The sequence below is a fragment of the Oncorhynchus kisutch genome, linkage group LG23 (assembly GCF_002021735.2).
Source record: "Oncorhynchus kisutch isolate 150728-3 linkage group LG23, Okis_V2, whole genome shotgun sequence".
Taxonomy (NCBI): Eukaryota; Metazoa; Chordata; class Actinopteri; order Salmoniformes; family Salmonidae; genus Oncorhynchus; species Oncorhynchus kisutch.
In genome coordinates, this window is record NC_034196.2 from 28,992,286 (window position 1) to 29,016,179 (window position 23,894).

Here is a 23,894-nt window from a genome sequence, read left to right on the forward strand (position 1 = left end):
GGGAAATGTGATGAAAGAAATAAAAGCTGAAATAAATAATTATATCTATCATTTGGACATTTCACATTCTTAAAATAAAGTGGTGATCCTATCTGACCTAAGACATGGAATTTTTACTAGGATTAAGTATCAGGAATTGTGAAAAACTGAGTTTAAATATATTTGGCTAAGGTGTATGTAAACTACCGACTTCAACTGTATATCCAATCACTATAAAGCCCTTTTTTACAACGGCCGATATCAGTGGTTATACAGAAACCCAGCCCTAAACCCCTAACGGCAAGCAATGCAGATAAATGTCAGTTAGCTTTTCATGGCTGAGCAATCAGAGGTTGAGAGCAGGTATACTGAACAAAATGCAAACATTTTGATTTTACTGAGTCAGGATTTGGCTGATTTCCAGGCGATTGCTACCTGCCCCAACACAGAATGCCAACTAAAGTTTGGAAGATGAATAATGGTCTGGGGCTGTTTTTCATGTTTTGGGCTAAGCCCCTTAGTTCCAGTGAAGGGCAGTCAACGCTACAGCATATCCATTGACATTCTAGATGATTCTGTTCCAACTTTGACAACAGTTCGGGGAAGACCCTTTCCGGTTTCAGCATGACAATGCCCCCGTGCACAAAGCAAGGTCCATACAGAAATGGTTTGTCGATCGGTGTGGAAGAACTTGACTGACATCCACAAAGCACTGACCTTAACTCCATCGAACACCTTTAAGATGAATTGGAACATCTGACCTCCATAATGCTCCTGTTGCTGAATGCAACCAAGTCCCTGCAGCAATGTTCTAACTTCAAGTGAAAAGCCTTCCCAGAAGAGTGGACGCTGTTATAGCAAAGGGGGGGACCAACTCCATATTAATGCCCATGACTTTGGAATGAGATGTTTGACAAGCAGGTGTCCACATACTTTTGGTCATTTAGTGTACTTAGTGATGTTTAAGTGGTTTATTTGCAGGTATTAAAAGTAATACATTGGAATTTATGGGATGGTCATATCACCAAGCAGCTGCCGTAAGTGGTGATGCAGCCAGTCACGATGCTCTCAATGGATGATCATTGCAATATAGTAATATTTCTTTATCTGGTGAAACGATTAGGTAGTGAGGTAATTAGTATCGCCCTCTCTTTTATATTATAGTAAAGCGACGTTACAGAACTATAATTTGCACAATCTGTTGAATTATGGAGAGGCATGGTAAATTTACTGTATGATTCTAGCAAGGAGTGCTACAGTTCCCAGTAGGTATTTTGGTGGGTACCAGCACTGGAACTGTTGGAAGAGGGACTTGTTAGTATGCCTGAAATGCATCCTTCCTTTGAGTAGTCACAATGGCATTATTTGCTTTTATCCAACTGTTAGATTATGATTACCTTAAACCAGGAAGGAAGCATTTTCATTATTATAGCTAATAGGTATGCTGTACCTCCCTACAGCAAAAGGATGACATTCATACTTAACCACAAGATGTCCCCATAGACCAAGTGAAAGCTCTTACAGCTGATTGCCTTTCTCATACACACTAATTTCTAGGGGTGTGCTGACATGCGTAATCATATCTGTAAATTTACAGTTGATAATTGGATGATCACTCTATCCGAGCAGCAGGATTAATGGTACAGGCCACCCCTCTACTTACCGATAGGCAAACTAGCCAGTTGAGTTATTTAGACCACGCACATGACTGACTCAAAGACAGTACAGTATGGTTAAGAAACTCTGTGACTGACTGACATGAGATCTGTGAGCTGCTCTGACTGCTGGTGCTTAAAGCTATTGAGGGAGATATGAGTGATTTTTGCAGTTCGTTCCAGTCATTGACAGCAGAGAACTGGAAGGAAAGGCGGCCAAAGGGGGAATTGACTTTGGGGGTGACCAGTGAGATATACTAGTTGCTGGAGCGTATGCTACGGGTGGGTGCTGCTATGGTGACTAGTGAGCTGAGATAAGGCGGGGCTTTACCTAGCAGAGACTTGTAGATGACCTGGAGCCAGTGGGTTGGCGATGAGTATGAAGCGAGGGCCAGCCAACGAAAGCGTACAGGTCGTAATGGTGCGTAGTGTATGGGGCTTTGGTGACAAAATGGATGGCACTGTGATAGACTGCATTCAATTTGTTGAGTAGAGTGTTGGAGGCTATTTTTTAAATGACATCGCCGAAGTCGAGGATCAGCATGAGTGAAGGATGCTTTTTGCGAAATAGGAAGCCGATTCTAGTTTTAATTTTGGATTGGAGATGCTTATTAATGTGAGTCTGGAATGAGAGTTTACAGTCTAACCAGACACATAGGTATTTGTAGTTGTCCATATATTCTTAGTCAGAGCCGTCCAGAGTAGTGATGCTGGACGGGCTGGCAGGTGCGGGCAGTGATCGGTTGAAGAGCATGCATTTAGTTTTACTTGCATTTAAGAGCAGTTGGAGGCGACGGAAGGAGTGTTGTATGGCATTGAAGCTCATCTGGAGGTTAGTTAACACAGTGTCCAAAGAAGGACCCGAAGTATACAGAATGGTGTCGTCTGCGTAGAGCTGGATCAGAGAATCACCAGCAGCAAGAGCGACATCATTGATGTAAACAGAGAAGATAATTATTTGTCTCAAACATAATTTTACTTAAATATAGTTAAATAAAAATTCAAAAAAAAATGTATATATACACAATGCCTTGAGAAAGTATTCTTACCCGTTGACTTAATCCACATTTTGTTGTGTTACAGCCTGAATTTAAAATGGGTTAAATATATATATTCTACACATAATACATCATAATGACAGTGAAAACATGTTTTGGACATTTTTGCAAATGTATTGAACAGGAAATACAGACATATCTAATTTACGTAAATATTCACACCTCTGAGTCAATGTTTGTAGAAGCACTTTTGGCATGGATTACAGACAGAATCTTTCTGGGTAAGTCTCTAAAAGCTTCCAGTGCTGAATTGTGAAACATTTGCCCATTATTCTTTTCAAAAATCTTCAAGCTCTATCAAATTGGTTGTTGATCATTGCTAAACAACCATTTTCAGGTCTTGCCATAGATTTTCAAATAGATTTAAGTCAAAACTAACTTGGCCACTGAGGAATATTCACTGTCTTCTTGGTAAGCAACTCCAGTGTATAATTGGCCTTGTGTTTTAGGTTATTGTCCTGCTGAAAGGTGAATTAATCTCCCAGTGTCTGGTAGAAAGCAGACTGAACCAGGTTTTCCTCTAGGATTTTTCCTGTGGTTTCTCCGTTTCTTTTTATCCTGAAATTCTCCCAAGCATACCCATAACAGTAATGTGTTGTATTGGATTTGCCCAAAGGCTAACACTTTGAATTCAGAAAAGGTGAATTGCTTTGCCACATTTTTTGCAGTATTACCTTAGTGCCTTGTTGCAAATATTATTCTGGTTTGGCTTCCTTCTTTTCATTCTGTCAATTAGGTTAGTATTGTTGAGTAACTACAATGTTATTGATCCATCCTCAGTTGTCTCCTATCACAGCCATTAAACTAACTGTTTTAAAGTCACAATTGGCCCCATGGTGAAATCCCTGGAAGGTGTCCTTCCTCTTCTGCAACTGAGTTAGGAAGGACGCCTGTATCTTGTAGTGACAGGGTGTATAGATACACAATCCAAAGTATAATTAATAACCTCACCATGCTCAAAGGGATATTCAAAGTGAGCTTCTTTTTTTACTCATCTATCAATAGGTGCCCTTCTTTGTGAGGCATTAGAAAACCTCCCTGGTCTTTGTGGTTGAATCTGTGTTTCAAATTCACTGCTCGACTGAGGTACCTTACAGATAATTGTATGTGTGGGGTACAGAGATGAGGTAGTCATTCAACAACCATGTTAAACACAGTAAGTCCATGCAACTTATTATGTGACTTGTTAAGCACATTTTTACGCCTAAATGTATTTAGGCTTGCCATAACAAATGTGTTGAATAGTTATTGACATTTCATATTTTCATTTTTTATTAATTTGTAAAAGAAATGTGAAAAACGTTGTCTGTTTATCTCCATTTAAAAATCAGGCTGTAACACAACAAAATGTGGAAAAAGTCAAGGGTGTGAATACTTTCTGAAGGTACTGTATTTGCTCTCTTGTCATTACCTTCATTTCCTATTTCCAGCTTTCTAACTTTGTCTTTTAGGAAATGCAGCTAATTCTTGGTGATACCCTGATGCATTGTTAGTACAATCACCTTGTTTTTTTCTGCTATTCCACCCCAGTCTGGCCTCCATCTTCCTCAGCTCCACCACAATGTCTGTCAGCACTCTCAGCTCAGCCAAGACGTCAGGGGTGTTGGTGGTGGTCTGGCGATTAATCTCTTTCTGGATCCTCTCTGCAGCATCAGTCCTTCAGCTGTCTCTAACCCTACTCTCTCCCTCATTCTTGTCATTCTCTCTGACCCCGCCCCTCTCTCCCTGAGCCCATGTCCCCAGGCCCAGACAGACAAAACAGCAACACGGAACCCCCCAGGACAACAGCACCCCTTATTCTGAAATGACAGGGTTCAGAAATGTAGTCTAGTAAAGTACGGCATGAGGCTCAGTCGCGTTCTTTATACGCTACTTATTGAACTAAATGCATGAGAATTGAATATACACTACCGTTCAAAAGTTTGGGGTCACTTAGAAATGTCCTTGTTTTTGAAAGAAAAGCACATTTTTTGTCCATTTAAAATAACAAAATGTAGCTGGAAACAGCAGATTTTTAATGGAATATCTACATAGGCAACTGTGACCTGGCCAAGATAAAGCGTAGGAATTCGACACATAAAACAACACAGAGTTACACATGGAATAAACAAAACATAAAGTCAATAATACAGTAGAACAACAGAAAACAAAAAGTCTATATACAGTGAGTGCAAATGAGGTAAGTTAAGGAAATAAATAGGCCACGGTGGCGAAGTAATTACAATATAGCAATTAAACACTGGAATGGTAGATCGGCAGAATGTGAATGTGCAGGTAGAGATACTGGGGTGCAAAGGAGCAAAATAAATAAATACCAGTATGGGGATGAGGTAGGTAGATAGATGGGGTGTTTACAGATGGGCTATGTACAGGTGCAGTGATCTGTAAGCTGCTCTGACAGCTGGTGCTTAAAGCTAGTGAGGGAGATGTGAGTCTCCAGCTTCAGAGATTTTTGCAATTCATTCCAGTCATGGGCAGCAGAGAACTATAAGGAAAGATGACCAAAGGAGGAATTGGCTTTGGGGGTGACCAGTGAGATATACCTGCTGGAGCGTGTGCTATGAGTGGGTGCTGCTATGGTGACCAGTGAGCTGAGATAAGGCGGGGCTTTACCTAGCAAAGACTTGTAGCTAACCTGTAGCCAGTGGATTTGGCGACGAGTATTAAGCGAGGGCCAACCAACGAGAGCGTACAGGTCGCAATGGTGGGTAGTGTATGGGGCTTTGGTGACAAAAACGGATGGCACTGTGATAGACTGCATCCAGTTTGTTGAGTAGAGTGTTGGAGGCTATTTTATAGATGACATCACCGAAGTCGAGGATCAGTAGGATGGTCAGTTTACAAGGGTATGTTTGGCAGCATGAGTGAAGGATGCTTTGTTGCGGTAAGAGAAGCCGTTTCTAGATTTAATTTTGGATTGGAGATGCTTAATGTGAGTCTGGAAGGAGAGTTTACAGTCTAACCAGACACCCAGGTATTTGTAGTTGTCCACGTATTCTAAGTCAGAGCCGCCCAGAGTAGTGATGCTGGACGGGTGAGCAGGTGCGGGCAGTGATCGATTGAATAGCATGCATTTAGTTTTACTTGCGTTTAAGAGCAGTTGGAGGCTACGGAAGGAGAGTTGTGTGGCATTGAAGCTCGTCTGGAGGTTAGTTAACACAGTGTCCAAGGAGGGGCCAGAAGTATACAGAATGGTGTGGTCTGCGTAGAGGTGGATCAGAGAATCACCAGCAGCAAGAGCAACATCATTGATGTATACAGAAAAGAGAGTCGGCCCGAGAATTGAACCCGGTGGCACACCCATAGACTGTCAGAGGTCCGGACAACAGTCCCTCCGATTTGACACACTGAACTCTAGCAGAGAAGTAGTTGGTAAACCAGACGAGGCAATCATTTGAGAAACCAAGGCTGTTGAGTCTGCCAATAAGCATGTTGTGATTGACAGAGTCGAAAGCCTTGGCCAGATCGATGAATACGGCTGCACAGTAATGTCTCTTATCGATGGCGGTGATGTCATTTAGGACCTTGAGCGTGGCTGTGGTGCACCCATGACCAGCTCTGAAACCAGATTGCATAGCGGAGAAGGTATGGTGGGATTCGAAATTGTCAGTAATCTGTTTGTTAACTTGGCTTTCGAAGACCTTAGAAAGACAGGGTAGAATAGATATAGGTCTGTAGCAGTTTGGGTCTAGAGTGTCACCCCCTTTGAAGAAGGGGATGACCGTGGCAGCTTTCCAATCTTTGGGAATCTCAGACGATACAAAAGAGAGGTTGAACAGGCTACTGATAGGGGTTGCAACAATTTCAGCAGATAATTTTAGAAATAGAGGGTCCAGATTGTCTAGCCTGGCTGATTTGTAGGGGTCCAGATTTTGCAGCTCTTTCAGAACATCAGCTATCTGGATTTGGGTAAAGGACAAATGGTGGGGGCTGTGGTGGGTTGCTGTGGAGGGTGCCGGACAGTTGACCGGGGTTGGGGTAGCCAAGTGGAAAGCATGGCCAGCCGTAGAGAAATGCTTATTGAAATTCTCAATGGTAGAGGATTTATCGGTGTTTCCTAGCTTCAGAGCAGTGGGCAGCTTGGAGGAGGTGCTCTTATTCCCCATGGACTTTACAGTATCCCAGAACTTTTTTGAGTTAGTACTACAGGATGCAAATTTCTGTTTGAAAATGCTTGCCTTAGCTTTTCTAACTGCCTGTGTATATTTGTTCCTAACTCTTCCTAATTCGATGCTAATGCAGAATGCCACAGAATGTTTTTGTGCTGGTCAAGGGCAGACAGGTCTGGAGTGAACTAAGGACTATATCTATTCCTAGTTCTACATTTTTTGAGAGGGTCATGCTTATTTAAGATGGTGAGGAAGGCACTTTTAAAGAATAGCCAGGCATCATCTACTGACGGGATAAGGTCAATGTCATTCCAGGATACCCCGACCAGGTTGATTAGAAAGGCCTGCTCGCAGAAGTGTTTCAGGGAGCGTTTGACTGTGATGAGGGGTGGTCGTTTGGTTGCAGACCCATTACGGATGCAGTGATCGCTGAGATCTAGAGGTGTATTTGGAGGGCGAATAAGGTAGGATGACATCTATGAGGGTGCCCGTGTTTACTGTTTTGGGGTTGTACCTGGTAGGTTCATTGATCATTTGTGTGAGATTGAGGGCATCAAGCTTAGTTTGTAGGATAGCCGGGGTGTTAAGCATGTCCCAGTTTAGGTCACCTAGTAGCACGAGCTCAGAAGATAGATGGGGGGGCAATCAATTCACATATGGTATCAAGGGCAGAGGGAGGTCTATAGCAAGCGGCAACAGTGAGAGACTTGTTTCTGGAAAGGTGAATCTTTAGAAGTAGAAGCTCAAATTGTTTGGGTACAGACTTAGATAGCCTGCAGAGTTCTGTATCTTTGCAGTAGATTGCAACACCGCCCCCTTTGGCAGTTCTATCTTGGCGGAAAACGTTATAGTTAGGAATGGACATTTCAAGGTTTTTAGTGGTTTTCCTAAGCCAGGATTCAGACACGGCTAAGACATCTGGGTTGGCAGAGTGTGCTAAAGCAGTGAGTAAAACAAACTTAGGGAGTAGGCTTCTAATGTTAACATGCATGAAACCAAGGCTTTTACGTTTACAGAAGTCAACAAATGAGAGCACCTGTGGGGTGGGAGTGGAGCTAGGCACTGCAGGACCTGCCCAGCGACAAAAGCATCGGTGGAGAGGATGACTCCTTCAACGAGACAGGAGCGGGAAAACATGTCCCTCATGCAGTTTTTGTGGATCTCGAACCAACTGTAGTTGGTAAGGACGAAATGAGCAAAGCTATGATTACTATATGCTGTAATAAAAAATTGAATCCTCCCTGACCAGAGAATGATTTTTCATAGATGAGGTCCGCACCGGGACATACCGTCAGCCTTTCCACCCTGAGCAGCTCATCACCGGTAAGGAGGATGCCGCCAACAACTGCGCTCGAGGCCACTACCACCATTGGCAAGGAAATCGTGGACTTGGTGCTAGACAGAGTTCGCAAGCTGGTGAGTAACGTTAGCTAGTTTTTTTTATTTTGTTAGCCTGAAGCCATGTGCTGCCAATGGCCAGTTATTTAACTTTACTAAATAGTTTTTTTTTTTTGTTAGCCTGAAGCCATGTGCATCCTCTGTCCAACAAATTCGAGAATGAATCGTTTGGTGTGCTGCAGTTTGCAAACGATATTGCGCTTATCACCCTCAAGGCAGTTAAGCAATGCATTCTGCCAATAGTCGTTCACAAGTTAGTCCAGTTGCAGCCACAACTAGACCCCGTCTCAAATGTACCAAGAAAAAAATCATATTTGTATGCCTGGCAATTAACAAATGTACATTGTTTAAAGCACGACTTTACAAGTCTGTCACAAATGACAGCTCTAGTAAGCCTTTTATGGTGAACGACATGTGAACAAGTCTGTCACAAATGACAGCTCTAGTAAGCCTTTTATGGTGAATGACATGTGAACAAGTGGCTTGTAGAATCATGACTATTTAGAGTTTTCAGTTCATTGTTCGCCGGTAGGGTGTCCTGGTGCCCTGGAAAGATGTTATTTTGAGTCTTATTAAGAGATCAGTCAGTAAAAAGCGACAAACTTCCCGTCACTTGTCCATAACCTGTTCTTTCTCACCCCAGTCAGACCAGTGCACTGGCCTTCAGGGCTTCCTGATCTTCCACAGTTTTGGTGGTGGAACTGGCTCAGGTTTTGCTTCACTGCTCATGGAGAGACTGTCTGTGTACTACAGAAAAAAGTCCAAACTGGAGTTTGCCATTTACCCTGCCCCTCAGGTATTGCTAATGTTTAGTTGTTCACATGATTATTTGGTAGATTTCCATCCAAATCAGCAAAACTTTTACTGTACTCAATACTTGTTTTGATATGTACATTTTCATTATGTAACACCTAATGATGACAGTTCTACCTCTTGTGTATGTGTTCAGGTGTCCACAGCAGTGGTGGAGCCCTACAACTCTATCCTGACCACCCTGGAACACTCAGACTGTGCCTTCATGGTTGACAACGAGGCCATCTACGACATCTGCCGTCGTAACCTGGACATTGAGCGTCCTACCTACACCAACCTCAACAGGCTCATTCGCCAGATTGTCTCCTCCATCACCTCCTCGTTGCGTTTCAATGGAGCCCTCAACGTGGAACTGCCAGAGTTCCAGACCAACCTGGTGCCCTACCCCCGTATCCACTTCCCCCTGATCACCTACGCACCTGTCATCTCTGCCACAAGATGCTATCTGTGGCTGAGATCACCAACGCCTGCTTCGAGCCCGCCAACCAGATGGTGAAGTGTGACCCTCGTCACAGGAAGTACCTGGCCTGCTGTACCGTGGGGATGTGGTGCCCAAGGACGTTAATGCTGCCATCGCCATCAAGACCAAACGCACCATCCAGTTTGCCGACTGGTGCCCCACCGGCTTCAAGGTAAATAAGCAATGGATTCATTAATTCACACTGATCTATCCTTCTAAACATTTAAGGCACTTGGCATGTTAATTATTGGTTAGTCAGGTTTTGACCGTTTTTTTGTTTGTGCCCTGCAGGTTGGCATCAATTACCAGCCACCCATGGTGGTGCCAAGTGGAGATCTAGCCAATGTCCAGAGAGCTGTGTGCATGTTGAGTAACACCACGGCCATTGCTGAGGCCTGGGCTCGGCTCGACCACAAGTTTGACCTGATGTACGCCAAGCGTGCCTTTGTGTACTGGTATGTGGGAGAGGGTATGGAGGAGGGGGAGTTCTGAGGCCAGAGAGGATCTGGCTGCCCTGGAGAAGGACTATGAAGAGGTGGGAGTAGATTTGGTAGAAGGGGAGGCTGAGGAAGGAGAAGAGTACTGAACACTGACATGTTTTAGTTCATTGACAATTTCAATAAAAGTTGTGATTTGTTCCATTCTCCTGGGGATTTTTACCAGCATGTGATGTTTTTTTTTTTTATCAAGCAGGAAAGTATATTTTTTTGGGGCAAAGTTAACTACATCACCACAATTGTTCAATTACCCAGTGTGTACCGTTGATAGCAACAAACACAGACAACTGCGACATCAGGCATAGAACACCTTAGTATTGGTTATAAAACATTTATTGATTTGGATGAAAGTCAACCTGTCAGTCTAGCATTACAACATGTTTGTTCCTAGGGAGTGTAGATCAGATGTACAGTACCAGGGACTTCTATGGTTCATATTTTAAATGTTTCCTGCACCATCTCATTTTTGAACCCCCATGTGTTTTCCTTGAGGTGAGCACAAATGGGGAAAGCAAACTGTAGATGTACAGCCAGCTGTAGATCTCTTTTCCCCACATGGCAACTTTGACTGGCTTCACAAGAAAGCCAGTTTAACATTAATTTAGGATGCATGGTTATTTTCAATATCCATCTTCCAGTTAGGTGGGGTATAACTACCTCTTATACCGGTATACAAAACAATCACTAAAACAAAGTGCCAAGTCAGTAGGTAAGATGAGAATATCTTTGGCAGGTCATTCAAATCCATCCCAAAATGTTTGTTCCCTTGTAAAATAGCATAGTATATTCCTAGCCTTGCATCCTCCCGACCTACTGGAAAGAACCTCCACCAATGAATAGGAAAGCACCTAGATTACAATACATATTGAATTGAAATCAATTTGAGTAGTTCTGTTCAGGGTTGATGGACTAGCTATAGTTGTGACAATACCGGACTCCTCCCTTTAGACGAATAGGAACTTTAGGGTCAACTATCACACCACTTGTCCTGACCTTTGGGGTTACACACAACTTCACGCATACTCAAGTGTGTGCACAGGAAGACACCACCTTCAGTTTACAAAAACTACATCTCATCTACACAGCATATAAATACCAGTCAGAGAGTTAAGTTTTCATATTTCTTCAGATTAATCAGAAAGCTAGTCTTAGAATAAAAACCTAAGAGAATCAACCCCCAGGCTGTAGCTACTGGACGGAGTCTCTGAGGGAGCCTGTCAGTCAGGAGTTTTCCCTGTATTACTGACAGGGGCTGTCATTGGTTAAGTCACCAACACTCATTGTTGGTAGATAAGGTCATCTTCCATGGTGTTTCTATGGAGACAGACCCCCCCCCCCCTCACTGCATGATGAAGCCAGTTCGGGGGGGCAGGCATGGGGAGGTGGGGTGTTGCTGGGGGGCTTGAGGGTAGGGCTGGGGAATGTAGGGGCTGCTGGGGTAGCCTGGAGGATCCTGGCTGGGGAAAGGCATGGCGGGATAGGGGGCGACTTGGTATGACAGGCCGCTCTGCTGAGGGAAGGGAGGAGGGGCAGCTCGCGTAGATTGGGGGGAGAAGGCTCCATTGGTAGAGGGGAAGTCCTGGGGTCGACTGGGCTGGGTTGGGGTCTGCTGGGGTCTAGTGAGACCCTTCAGCACCAGCTCACGGAGTTTGTCAATCTTTACACGGCGCACGTGAGCAAGATGGCGCCTCCGCTGGTAGTCATCGATAAAGCAGTCCAGAGGCAGCTCTCCATCCAGAAACGAGTCTGCCATGTTCTACACAGGGACATCAAAGCAGGGTTATATTCACAAAAGCATAGATTCAACAGAATACACACCAACATAAAATATCATAGAGAGTGAGTATTCTTGTGCGTGTAGGTGTAGTTGTGAACATATTGGTGTGTGTGTCACCTCAGTCTCCTCTTCTATCTTGGCTCCCTCAGCTTGCAGCAGAGCCAGCAGAATGTCCAGAGAGCTGTTGCCTGAACCATGGTCTGAGAGATAGAAAGATGAGGGAGAAATGGTTAGAATACACTAAAACACTAAGCATCACAGTGAATGACTGTCCTGAACCTAAGTCGTAACTTGATCCCTGGGGCAGAACATCAATGTAATGGGACTGAATACAGTAGCTGGGGCATTCAGAGGATACTAAGCAGCATTGAGTACAGGAAATCCTATCAGGTAACAGCTGTCTGACAGAGTAGTCACTAGATGGCCATGCTAGAATGGACAGAAAATTGTTGTCACGGTGTAATGTACTTAAGTAAAAATACTTTAAAGTACTACTTAAGTAGTTTTTTTAGATTATCTGTACTTTACTATTTATATTTTTGACAACTTTTACTTTACTATGTTCCTAAAGAAAATATTGTACTTTTTACTTCATACCTTTTCCCTGACACCCAAAGAACTCATTACATTTTGAATGCTTATTTTGAACACTTATCAAGAGAACATGTGGTCATCTACTGCCTCTGGCGGAATCACTAAACACAAATGAATCTTTTGTAAATAATGTCTGAGTGTTGGAGTGAGCCCCTGGCTATCCGTACATTTTATAAATGGAAATTGGTGCCATCTGCTTTCCTTAATTAAAAGATTTTAAAATTATTTTAACTTTTGATACTTAAGTATATTTAAAACCAAATAATTTTACTCAAGTGGTATTTTACTGACTTTCACTTTTACTTGAGTAACTTTCTACTAAGGTATCTATACTAGGGACGCACGATATATTGGTGAACATATCGGAATCGGACGATATTACCTAAAAATGCCAACATCAGTATCGGCCAGATGTCTAGTTTAACGCCGATGTGCAAAACCAATGTCAAAGCTTACTGACTGACTTTATTGTCCCCATGGGGAAATTTTGTTGCAGTGTCATGTACACATTTAAAGTGGCATTTAAATACAAAACTAAATTGACAATACAACTTTCATAACAGTTACGCACCAATAAAAATAATAATAGTAAGAAATAAGAAATAAAACATTAAATTAAAAAAGAAGAAAAGACTAGCCTGCTGGCCTTACGGAGTCAATGGGAACATTCGCACAAGCTATTTAGGAGGGATATCACACCTGGCACAAATTATTGTCTCGTTCTGTTTGTACCTAGTTTAGCTGACGTGCAGACCTATATAACGTAGGTACATGACGTATTGACGCCACGTAAAATTTAGCGTTATAGGTGCAACACAGCATTCCTAACCTAGCCCACAATGTCTGCTGTGTGGATCAAGCAGTCAACAAGTCGAGCAGTCATTTGAAACAGTAGGAACGATGCAATTCTCAAGTATAATACATCCAGTGTGATTTCAATACATTTGTCAAATTAACAATATTGTCTTTTGTTGATTTTATATAACAACATTCCAACCTCGTTTAGCATGATCTATTCCAATTATGGCATAATTATACTATTTGTATTCATTTGCATCACTGTCAATGTCATACTTTTATTTTGAAGGCTAACCGCAAAGTCCACTATTGTGTCTAGATTCACATAGATGGGTCCGACCATCAATAATAAAATAAGTACTGTCTGAAAAATTAGGGTTATTTTAGATGACACCTAGCTATATAGTTAGTTAGCTAGCTAACTATAGCTACTGAAACAGATTATGTCGTTTTTCTATGTTTTTGGGGAAGAACATTGTTTGCATCCATGAGCTAGCTAGATTTTTTTAATGACCAGCACTGTAGGTGCGCGACACATCTTTACCAGCATCATAACATACGTATCGATGACTCGTTGTGACATGAAATACAAGCGATAGTGTGATCAATGTGTAATAACTATGTACATTTTTTTAATGAAAGTGTTAAATTATTATGTGAAGTGCAGTCATATTCCGGTCATGATTGGTCAAATAGTGTTATTTGACACGTCAAATATACACTGCTCAAAAAAATAAAGGGAACACTAAAATAACACATCCTAGATCTGAATGAATTAAATATTAAATAAACAGCAAATAGGTTTTGATTATATTTTACTGGTAAGGGGGATATATGTAAATGCCAACAAAATAACTTTTTGGTCAGTGTGGTGTGTGTGTGTAACCTTTACTTAACTAGGCAAGTCAGTTAAGAACAAATTATTATTTACACTGACGGCCAAACCTGGACGACGCTGGGCTAATTATGCGCCGCCCTATGGGACTCCCAATCATGGCCGGATGTGATACAGCCTGGATTCGAACAAGGAACTTTAGTGGCGCCTCTTGCACTGATATGCAGTAACTTAGACCGCTGCGTCCACGTGTGTGTGTTAACTATTTAACCGTACTAGAATGCTTAAAAGGCAGCTAAAATTATAAATATTGGATAGGTTGGTGGTGGAGACTGTGGTTAGAAAGGCACTGTGCTTCCCTTCTATAGAGCATGGCTATGTAGTGACAACCCGACTGACAGAGGACCAGTATCTAGAACAACCCGACTGACAGAGGACCAGTATCTAGAACAACCCGCCTGACAGAGGACCAGTATCTAGAACAACCCGACTGACAGAGGACCAGTATCTAGAACAACCCGACTGACAGAGGACCAGTATCTAGAACAACCCGACTGACAGAGGACCAGTATCTAGAACAACCCCACTGACAGTGGACCAGTATCCAGTAACAACCCCACTGACAGAGGACCAGTATCTGGAACATTCCGACTGATAGAGAAGCAGTATCTAGAACAACTAAACTGACTTAGGACCAGTATCTCAAACAACCCGACTGACTTAGAACCAGTATCAACCCCAATGACAGAGGACCAGTATCCAGTAACAACCCCACTGACAGAGGACCAGTATCTAGAACAACCCCACTGACAGAGGACCCGTATACAGTAACAACCCCACTGACAGAGGACCAGTATCCAGTAACAACCCCACTGACAGAGGACCAGTATCTAGAAAAACCCCACTGACTTAGAACCAGTATCCCGAACAACCCCACTGACAGAGGACCCGTATCCAGTAACAACCCCACTGACAGAGGACCCATATCCTGTAACAACCCCACTGACAGAGGACCCGTATCCAGTAACAACCCCACTGACAGAGGACCCGTATCCAGTAACAACCCCACTGACAGAGGACCCATATCCAGTAACAACCCCACTGACAGAGGACCAGTATCCAGTAACAACCCGACTGACAGAGGACCAGTATCCAGTAACAACCCGACTGACAGAAGACCAGTATCCAGTAACAACCCGACTGACAGAGGACCCGTATCCAGTAACAACCCCACTGACAGAGGACCAGTATCCAGTAACAACCCCACTGACAGAGGACCCGTATCCAGTAACAACCCCACTGACTTAGAACCCGTACCCAGTTTCAACCCCACTGACAGAGGACCAGTATCCAGTATCAACCCCACTGACAGAGGACCAGTATCCAGTAACAACCCGACTGACAGAGGACCAGTATCCAGTAACAACCCGACTGACAGAGGACCAGTATCCAGAAACAACCCCACTGACAGAGGACCAGTATCCAGTAACAACCCGACTGACAGAGGACCAGTATCTGGAACAACCCGACTGACAGAGGACCAGTATCTGGAACAACCCGACTGACAAAGGACCAGTATCCAGTAACAACCCCACTGACAGAGGACCAGTATCCAGTAACAACCCCACTGACAGAGGACCAGTATCCAGTAACAACCCGACTGACAGAGGACCAGTATCCAGTAACAACCCCACTGACAGAGGACCAGTATCTAGAACAACACGACTGACAGAGGACCAGTATCCAGTAACAACCCGACTGACAGAGGACCAGTATCCAGTAACAACCCCACTGACAGAGGACCAGTATCCAGTAACAGCCCGACTGACAGAGGACCAGTATCTGGAACAACCCGACTGACAGAGGACCAGTATCTGGAACAACCCGACTGACAAAGGACCAGTATCCAGTAACAACCCCACTGACAGAGGACCAGTATCCAGAAACAACCCCACTGACAGAGGACCAGTATCCAGTAACAACCCGACTGACAGAGGACCAGTATCTGGAACAATCCTACTGACTGTGGACCAGTATCTAGAACATTCCGACTGACAGAGGACCAGTATCCAGTAACAACCCGACTGACAGAGGACCAGTATCCAGTAACAACCCCACTGACAGAGGACCAGTATCTAGAACAACACGACTGACAGAGGACCAGTATCCAGTAACAACCCGACTGACAGAGGACCAGTATCCAGTAACAACCCCACTGACAGAGGACCAGTATCCAGTAACAGCCCGACTGACAGAGGACCAGTATCCAGTATCAACCACACTGACAAAGGACCAGTATCTGGAACATTCCGACTGATAGAGAAGCAGTATCTAGAACAAGTAAACGGACTTAGGACCAGTATCTCAAACAACCCGACTGACTTAGGACCAGTATCAACCCCAATGACAGAGGACCAGTATCCAGTTACAACCCGACTGACAGAGGACCAGGACCCAGTATCAACCCCACTGACAAAGGACCAGTATCCAGTATCAACCCCACTGACAGAGGACCAGTATCCAGAACAACCCCACTGACAGAGGACCAGTAACAACCCCACTGACAGAGGACCAGTATCCAGAAACAACCCGACTGACAGAGGACCAGTATCTGGAACAACCCGACTGACAGTGGACCAGTATCTAGAACATTCCGACTGACAGAGGACCAGTATCCAGTATCAACCCCACTGACAGAGGACCAGTATCCAGTATCCAGTAACAATCCGACTGACAGAGGACCAGTATCCAGTAACAACCCCACTGACAGAGGACCAGTATCAACCCCACTGACAGAGGACCAGTACCCAGAACAACCCGACTGACAGAGGACCAGTAACCAGTAACAACCTCACTGACAGAGGACCAGTATCCAGAAACAACCCGACTGACAGAGGACCAGTATTTGGAACAACCCGACTGACAGTGGACCAGTATCTAGAACATTCCGACTGACAGAGGACCAGTATCCAGTATCAACCCCACTGACAGAGGACCAGTATCCAGTAACAACCCGACTGACAGTGGACCAGTATCCAGTAACAACCTCACTGACAGAGGACCAGTATCCAGTATCAATCCCACTGACAGAGGACCAGTATCCAGTAACAACCCGACTGACAGAGGACCAGTATCCAGTAACAACCCGACTGACAGAGGACCAGTATCCAGAAACAACCCGACTGACAGAGGACCAGTATCCAGTAACAACCCGACTGACAGAGGACCAGTATCTGGAACAATCCGACTGACAGTGGACCAGTATCTAGAACATTCCGACTGACAGAGGACCAGTATCCAGTAACAACCCCACTGACAGAGGACCAGTATCCAGTAATAGCCCGACTGACAGAGGACCAGTATCCAGTATCAACCACACTGACAGAGGACCAGTATCTGGAACAACCCGACTGACAGTGGACCAGTATCTAGAACATTCCGACTGACAGAGGACCAGTATCCAGTAACAACCCGACTGACAGAGGACCAGTATCCAGTAACAACCTCACTGACAGAGGACCAGTATCCAGTATCAATCCCACTGACAGAGGACTAGTATCCAGTAACAACCCGACTGACAGAGGACCAGTATCCAGTAACAACCCGACTGACAGAGGACCAGGACCAACCCCACTGACAGAGGACCAGTACCCAGAACAACCCCACTGACAGAGGACCAGTATCCAGTAACAACCCCACTGACAGATGACCAGTATCCAGTAACAACCCCACTGACAGAGGACCAGTATCCAGTAACAACCTCACTGACAGAGGACCAGTATCTAGAACAACCCGACTGACAGAGAACCAGTATCCAGTAACAACCCCACTGACAGAGGACCAGTATCCAGTATCAACCCCACTGACAGGGGACCAGTATCCAGTAACAACCTCACTGACAGAGGAGCAGTATCTAGAACAACCCGACTGACAGAGGAGCAGTATTTAGAACAACCCGACTGACAGAGGAGCAGTATCTAGAACAACCCGACTGACAGAGGAGCAGTATCTAGGAACAACAAGTGACTGAACTGGCTCGACCAGACAGACATGTAGAGAACAGTCAGCTACCAACACAGAGAGAGAAAGACTGGTCTTTCAGATAGCAGAGTGCACCGAGTGAGATGTAGACAGAAAGAGACTGGTATACAGGCACACTGTCCTTAGTAGTGTGGACTAGCTAGGTGTCTCATCAAGTGTGGACTTGCTTGGACTCTTACAGAGTGTGGACTTGGTAGTGTGGACCTGTTAGCGGTCTTACAGAGTGTGGACTTGCGTAGCTGGTAGTTGTCATAGAGCTCCTGTAGGTGGCGGTAGCGTGAGGTGAGCTGGTTCTTCTGAAGGTCCAGACTGGGCTGCAGTTGGAGGTTCTGTTCTGCCAGACTGATGTTACTGACCAGGGTCAGCTCCTTCACCTGCTGCACCTCACACATCTAACACAGAGACAAACACACAGCATACACAGACAGGAAGAGGGAAGGTGAGTTAGTACTTGAGACAATACACGCAGGCAGAGACTGACTGATCCTCAGACTGTGATGTGTAGAGTAGGCCTATAGGCCAGCGACAAACCAGCTCAAAACCTAACCTCTGGAGATTAAATATGAGTATATTTGTATGGAGGACAGTGATTACACCATACATTTATAATCCCTTTCACCAAGCCTACAAACAGATGTGAAATACCTGTAATAGGACCCCATAGGCTATTATATCTACAGGACGCCACAGCAGAAAGCAGAGCTCTTATCACTCTAAGGGCAGGCAAACCAATATGTTTTTTTGGGACCGATACCCCTATCTTGGGGGAGCAAAACTTACCGATATATCTGCCGACTGCCAATATACTGTTTTACAGCAGGGAAATTTAAGTGACATTTTTACATACTGAATTCTCCAAAAATACCATCCAAAAGAGCAATTGTCCAACAAATATGCTTCAAATGTTGATGACTTACATTGTGACAAATAATGACATGAAAATGTCCGCAAGTGTTCAGATCAGCATGAGATTCCCCCTTTTCATCCTATTGAATATCGGTTATCGACAGAATTATTTTCCGATACTGATAGAGGTAAAAGGCCAATGTCGGCGAGCCAATAAATAAGTTGGGTTCTAGCTAAAACACAGCACTCAATCAAGATATCAGTACTAATGAACTAGGCTATAATGAATCATAAATAACATGGTCAGGAGGGATGAGATGCTGCCATGTTGGCACCAGCCCAGGGAAGACAGGCACTAGACAGCTCTCCAGCCGCAACCAGATTTGTATCTCTGCTCACAGGCTGTTCCTGTAAAGCTATTTCCACATTGGTGGGTAAGGACTAACAGTTCCACGAACGTCACAGCGCCATGGTGGGGAGTATTGCATAAGCCACATACATGAATATACAAATACAGAAGGTGAAGAAGCCAGAAGCAAGTTGAGCTTTCCTAATACCTAAACTAGACAAGGCTAGCTAGAGATGGAGAGAGATGAGGCACAAAATACCAGTGTCAGAATGAATGCTGTACACATATCTGAAAGAACACTGACATAACCAAATGTCAATACGCTGTGAGGGGTTGCTTCTTGGTTAAGCATCGACCTTTGTTATAATCTGTGCGGTGCTGTGTGCTCAATGCATCAGAATGTTGACTAAAGAGGTGTGCTGCACTGAAATATGGACTCCTCCGCCTAGGTTAGTCAATAGGAAAACCTCTTCCAACTTTTAACACCTTCCACATAGCTGATGACTGGCTGTCTTGTGCGGATCCTGTTCATAGAACAGGAAACAAAACAAACCAGATCATTTCAAATCTGTTCCTAAACCTGGGTGTGTCCATTACTTATGCAATAATGGGAATCAGATGGCATTTTTGGCCTAATGCCGAACAATGACACTGCCATTTGTGGCATATGTACACAAACAGGGTTATTGTCGAAACTGATTCGAAAATAAAAATATGGAAACAGCATGAGCATCCACTAAACATCCAAATGTTGAGTACAGTACAAGGAGCAAGCTTCTCAGCTGTGGCAACGAGGCGGATGTTGATGAGCTTGCTCAATGCGAAACATGTTTGCATCTAGAAGGAAGTTGTGAATGAAGGACTGCCTGACAACAGTCATAAGTGCACAGCTACCTAGATATGTTGATGCTAGCTAGCGTTACTAGGGACAGCCAGCTAACGTTAGTAAAACACAAAGGGAACTTACCTCGTTCATTTCTTTGACAATAGAATTTAACTTTTCATCGTCTTCAAGTAACTCGTTTAACTGCGTCATGGTGAAAGAGCTGAATTTATCCGTGAATTCTGCCATTTCTCCTATGATGGTTGTCATCTATCAGTCTAGCTACAGTTCTTTCGGCTCAAAACGGATAAGTGTTTGGATCACAAACCGGAAATAGGGATGCTTTCTGGCAAATCAGAAGGGAGTGTAATGTAATATGACAATGACGTCATCCACAACGACGTCATTAAATGTTTTTTTTTTACTTTTGGGATTTTCACGACGTAGACTTGTTAACCAGTTAAATGTAATCGAAATAGTAATCTACATAATCCTCCAAAGTAATTATTTATCATGAGAGGGCAATGAACAACAACTTGTAATGCTGCATACTCCAAGAAAGGTTAAAGTCTCACCTTTCTGGTAAAAATGGTTATAAATTGATGAGCTGTAGTCACTTTTAAGGACACATGCTCAAGAACAAAGTACAACTATGAAAATCTGAAATATTTTATATGATGTATTTATTATTCAACAAAACTGTATGAATGCTTGAAATGACTTATATGCTTTCTAAATATGCTTTCTAAATATAGATATATATTGAAACGACTAACTGTAAGATTTAACCTTTCTTATAACTGTAAAATACATATTTGTATGTTTAATGTTAGAGAAAATGTGCATATTTTCTAAAGGTCTCTCTTGATAAAAAAAATCTGCCCCCATCGCTATGAATGTCTCACAGAGCTCAAGTTTTAATGTCACATGCACAAGTACTATGAAATGCCTTTCTTGCAAACTCAAAACCCAACAATGAAATAATCAATAACTATTTATTATTAGAAAAAGCACATGAGAAATAAATATAAAATATACATAATAGTAAGTAAGCATACTATATACAGGAAATATTTAGAAAGTCAGTTCCAATACCATATTTACATGTGCAGGGATACTGGGGTGATGGAGGTAGATATGTACAGGGGTAAGGGAACTAGGCAACTGGATGTAGTCAGTTAGATAGTCAGAGTAGCAGCAGCTTGCATGTGAGTGGGTATGCAGGTGTGTAGAGTCGGTATAAATGTATGTGCATATTAAGTGTGAGTGAGCAAATGATGGAGTGAGTAGGGCCCTGTGAGTGTGTATAGAGACAGTGCAAGTACTGAAATAAAAGGTCCATAAGGATACAAGACACAACTCGGTCCGTGTCGCTATATTGTTAGCTTTATATCAGTTGTAAAATTGGAACAGAAATGGCGCCACACCAAACTGGAAGTCTTCCGACTAGCTTGGAAAGATAGTACCGTGCAGTATCGAAGAGCCCTTACTGCTGCTTGATCATCCTATTTTTCCAACTTAATTGAGGAAAATAAGAACAATCCGAAATGTATTTTTGATACTGTCACAAAGCTAACTAAAAAGCAGTATTCCCCAAGTGAGGGTGGTTTTCACTTCAGCAGTAATAAATTCATGAACTTCTTTGAGGAAAATATCATGATTATTAGAAAGCAAATTACGGACTCCTCTTTAAATCTGTGTATTCCTTCAAAGCTCAGTTGTCCTGAGTCTGCACAACTCTGCCAGGACCTAGGATCAAGAGAGACACTCAAGTGTTTTAGTACTATATCTCTTGACACAATGATGAAAATAATCATGGCCTCTAAACCTTCAAGCTGCATACTGGACCCTATTCCAACTAAACTACTGAAAGAGCTGCTTCCTGTGCTTGGCCCTCCTATGTTGAACATAATAAACGGCTCTCTATCCACCGGATGTGTACCAAACTCACTAAAAGTGGCAGTAATAAAGCCTCTCTTGAAAAAGCCAAACCTTGACCCAGAAAATATAAAAACTATCTATATCTAACTATATCGAATCTTCCATTCCTCTCAAAAATGTTAGAAAAGGCTGTTGCGCAGCAACTCACTGCCTTCCTGAAGACAAACAATGTATACGAAATGCTTCAGTCTGGTTTTAGACCCCATCATAGCACTGAGACTGCACTTGTGAAGGTGGCAAATGACCTTTTAATGGCATCAGACCGAGGCTCTGCATCTGTCCTCGTGCTCCTAGACCTTAGTGCTGCTTTTGATACCATCGATCACCACATTCTTTTGAAGAGATTGGAAACCCAAATTGGTCTACACGGACAAGTTCTGTTCTGGTTTAGATCTTATCTGTCGGAATGATATCACGGAAAGGCTCTGGAGCAACGAACCGCCCTTGCTGTCTCTGCCTGGCCGGTTCCCCTCTTTCCACTGGGATTCTCTGCCTCTAACCCTATTACAGGGGCTGAGTCACTGGCTTGCTGGGGCTCTCTCATGCCGTCCCTGGAGGGGGTGCGTCACCTGAGTGGGTTGATTCACTGTTGTGGTCATCCTGTCTGGGTTGGCGCCCCCCCCTTGGGTTGTGCCGTGGCGGAGATCTTTGTGGGCTATACTCAGCCTTGTCTCAGGATGGTAAGTTGGTGGTTGAAGATATCCCTCTAGTGGTGTGGGGGCTGTGCTTTGGCAAAGTGGGTGGGGTTATATCCTTCCTGTTTGGCCCTGTCCGGGGGTGTCCTCGGATGGGGCCACAGTGTCTCCTGACCCCTCCTGTCTCAGCCTCCAGTATTTATGCTGCAGTAGTTTATGTGTCGGGGGGCTGGGGTCAGTTTGTTATATCTGGAGTACTTCTCCTGTCCTATTCGGTGTCCTGTGTGAATCTAAGTGTGCGTTCTCTAATTCTCTCCTTCTCTCTTTCTTTCTCTCTCTCGGAGGACCTGAGCCCTAGGACCATGCCCCAGGACTACCTGACATGATGACTCCTTGCTGTCCCCAGTCCACCTGGCCATGCTGCTGTTCCAGTTTCAACTGACCTGAGCCCTAGGACCATGCCCCAGGACTACCTGACATGATGACTCCTTGCTGTCCCCAGTCCACCTGGCCATGCTGCTGCTCCAGTTTCAACTTCCACCTGACTGTGCTGCTGCTCCAGTTTCAACTGTTCTGCCTTATTATTATTCGACCATGCTGGTCATTTATGAACATTTGAACATCTTGGCCATGTTCTGTTATAATCTCCACCCGGCACAGCCAGAAGAGGACTGGCCACCCCACATAGCCTGGTTCCTCTCTAGGTTTCTTCCTAGGTATTGGCCTTTCTAGGGAGTTTTTCCTAGCCACCGTGCTTCTACACCTGCATTGCTTGCTGTTTGGGGTTTTAGGCTGGGTTTCTGTACAGCACTTTGAGATATCAGCTGATGTACGAAGGGCTATATAAATACATTTGATTTGATTTGATTTGATGAAAATCTGTGAATGGTTTGTCCTCTGACAAATCAACTGAACATTTTGGTGTTCCTCAAGGTTCTTTTTAGGACCACTATGGTTTTCATTATATATTTTACCTCTTGGGGATGTCATTCGAAAACATAACATTAACTTTCACTGCTATGCGGATGACACACAGCTGTACATTTCAATGAAACATGGTGAAGCCCCAAAATTGCCCTCGCTAGAAGCCTGTGTTTCAGACATAAGGAAGTGGATGGCTGCAAACTTTCTGCTTTTAAACTCGGACAAAACAGAGATGCTTGTTCTAGGTCCCAAGAAACAAAGAGATCTTCTGTTGAATCTGACAATTAATCTTAATGGTTGTACAGTCGTCTCAAATAGAACTGCGAAGGACCTCGGCGTTACTCTGGACCCTGATCTCTCTT

General features: G+C 43.8%; 2 protein-coding genes across 2 annotated transcripts; one reads left to right on the forward strand and one right to left on the reverse strand.

Moving 5' to 3' along the window:
• Window positions 1-4,253: 4,253 nt before the first annotated feature.
• LOC109868405 (tubulin alpha chain, testis-specific) lies at window positions 4,254-10,117 on the forward strand. Its single transcript, XM_074933782.1, is given in 10 exon segments — window positions 4,254-4,304; window positions 7,861-7,981; window positions 8,068-8,165; window positions 8,167-8,217; window positions 8,843-8,995; window positions 9,149-9,440; window positions 9,443-9,541; window positions 9,544-9,644; window positions 9,764-9,960; window positions 9,962-10,117. Coding segments are annotated over 10 exon segments (1,260 nt in total). The 3' UTR covers window positions 10,059-10,117.
• A 167-nt stretch (window positions 10,118-10,284) lies between these two features.
• vps37bb (VPS37B subunit of ESCRT-I b) lies at window positions 10,285-20,377 on the reverse strand. Its single transcript, XM_020458473.2, has 4 exons — window positions 20,177-20,377; window positions 18,235-18,406; window positions 11,864-11,946; window positions 10,285-11,725 (listed from the first exon to the last, which is right to left on the reverse strand). Exons 1-4 carry the CDS (start codon window positions 20,300-20,302, stop codon window positions 11,309-11,311), a joined length of 798 nt encoding a protein of 265 aa, XP_020314062.1. The 5' UTR covers window positions 20,303-20,377; the 3' UTR covers window positions 10,285-11,308.
• Between the last annotated feature and the right edge of the window lie 3,517 nt (window positions 20,378-23,894).

What these genes read in the sequence shown, in the direction of transcription:
- vps37bb (XM_020458473.2), bottom strand. Translation starts at nt 20,302, where the DNA reads ATGACAACCATCATAGGAGAAATGGCAGAATTCACGGATAAATTCAGC. An exon ending in GCTACGCAAGTCCACACTCT is followed by an intron (nt 11,947 to 18,234) that starts GTAAGACCGCTA and finishes TCTATCTCTCAG; the next exon opens with ACCATGGTTCAGGCAACAGC. An exon ending in AGATAGAAGAGGAGACTGAG is followed by an intron (nt 11,726 to 11,863) that starts GTGACACACACA and finishes GTCCCTGTGTAG; the next exon opens with AACATGGCAGACTCGTTTCT.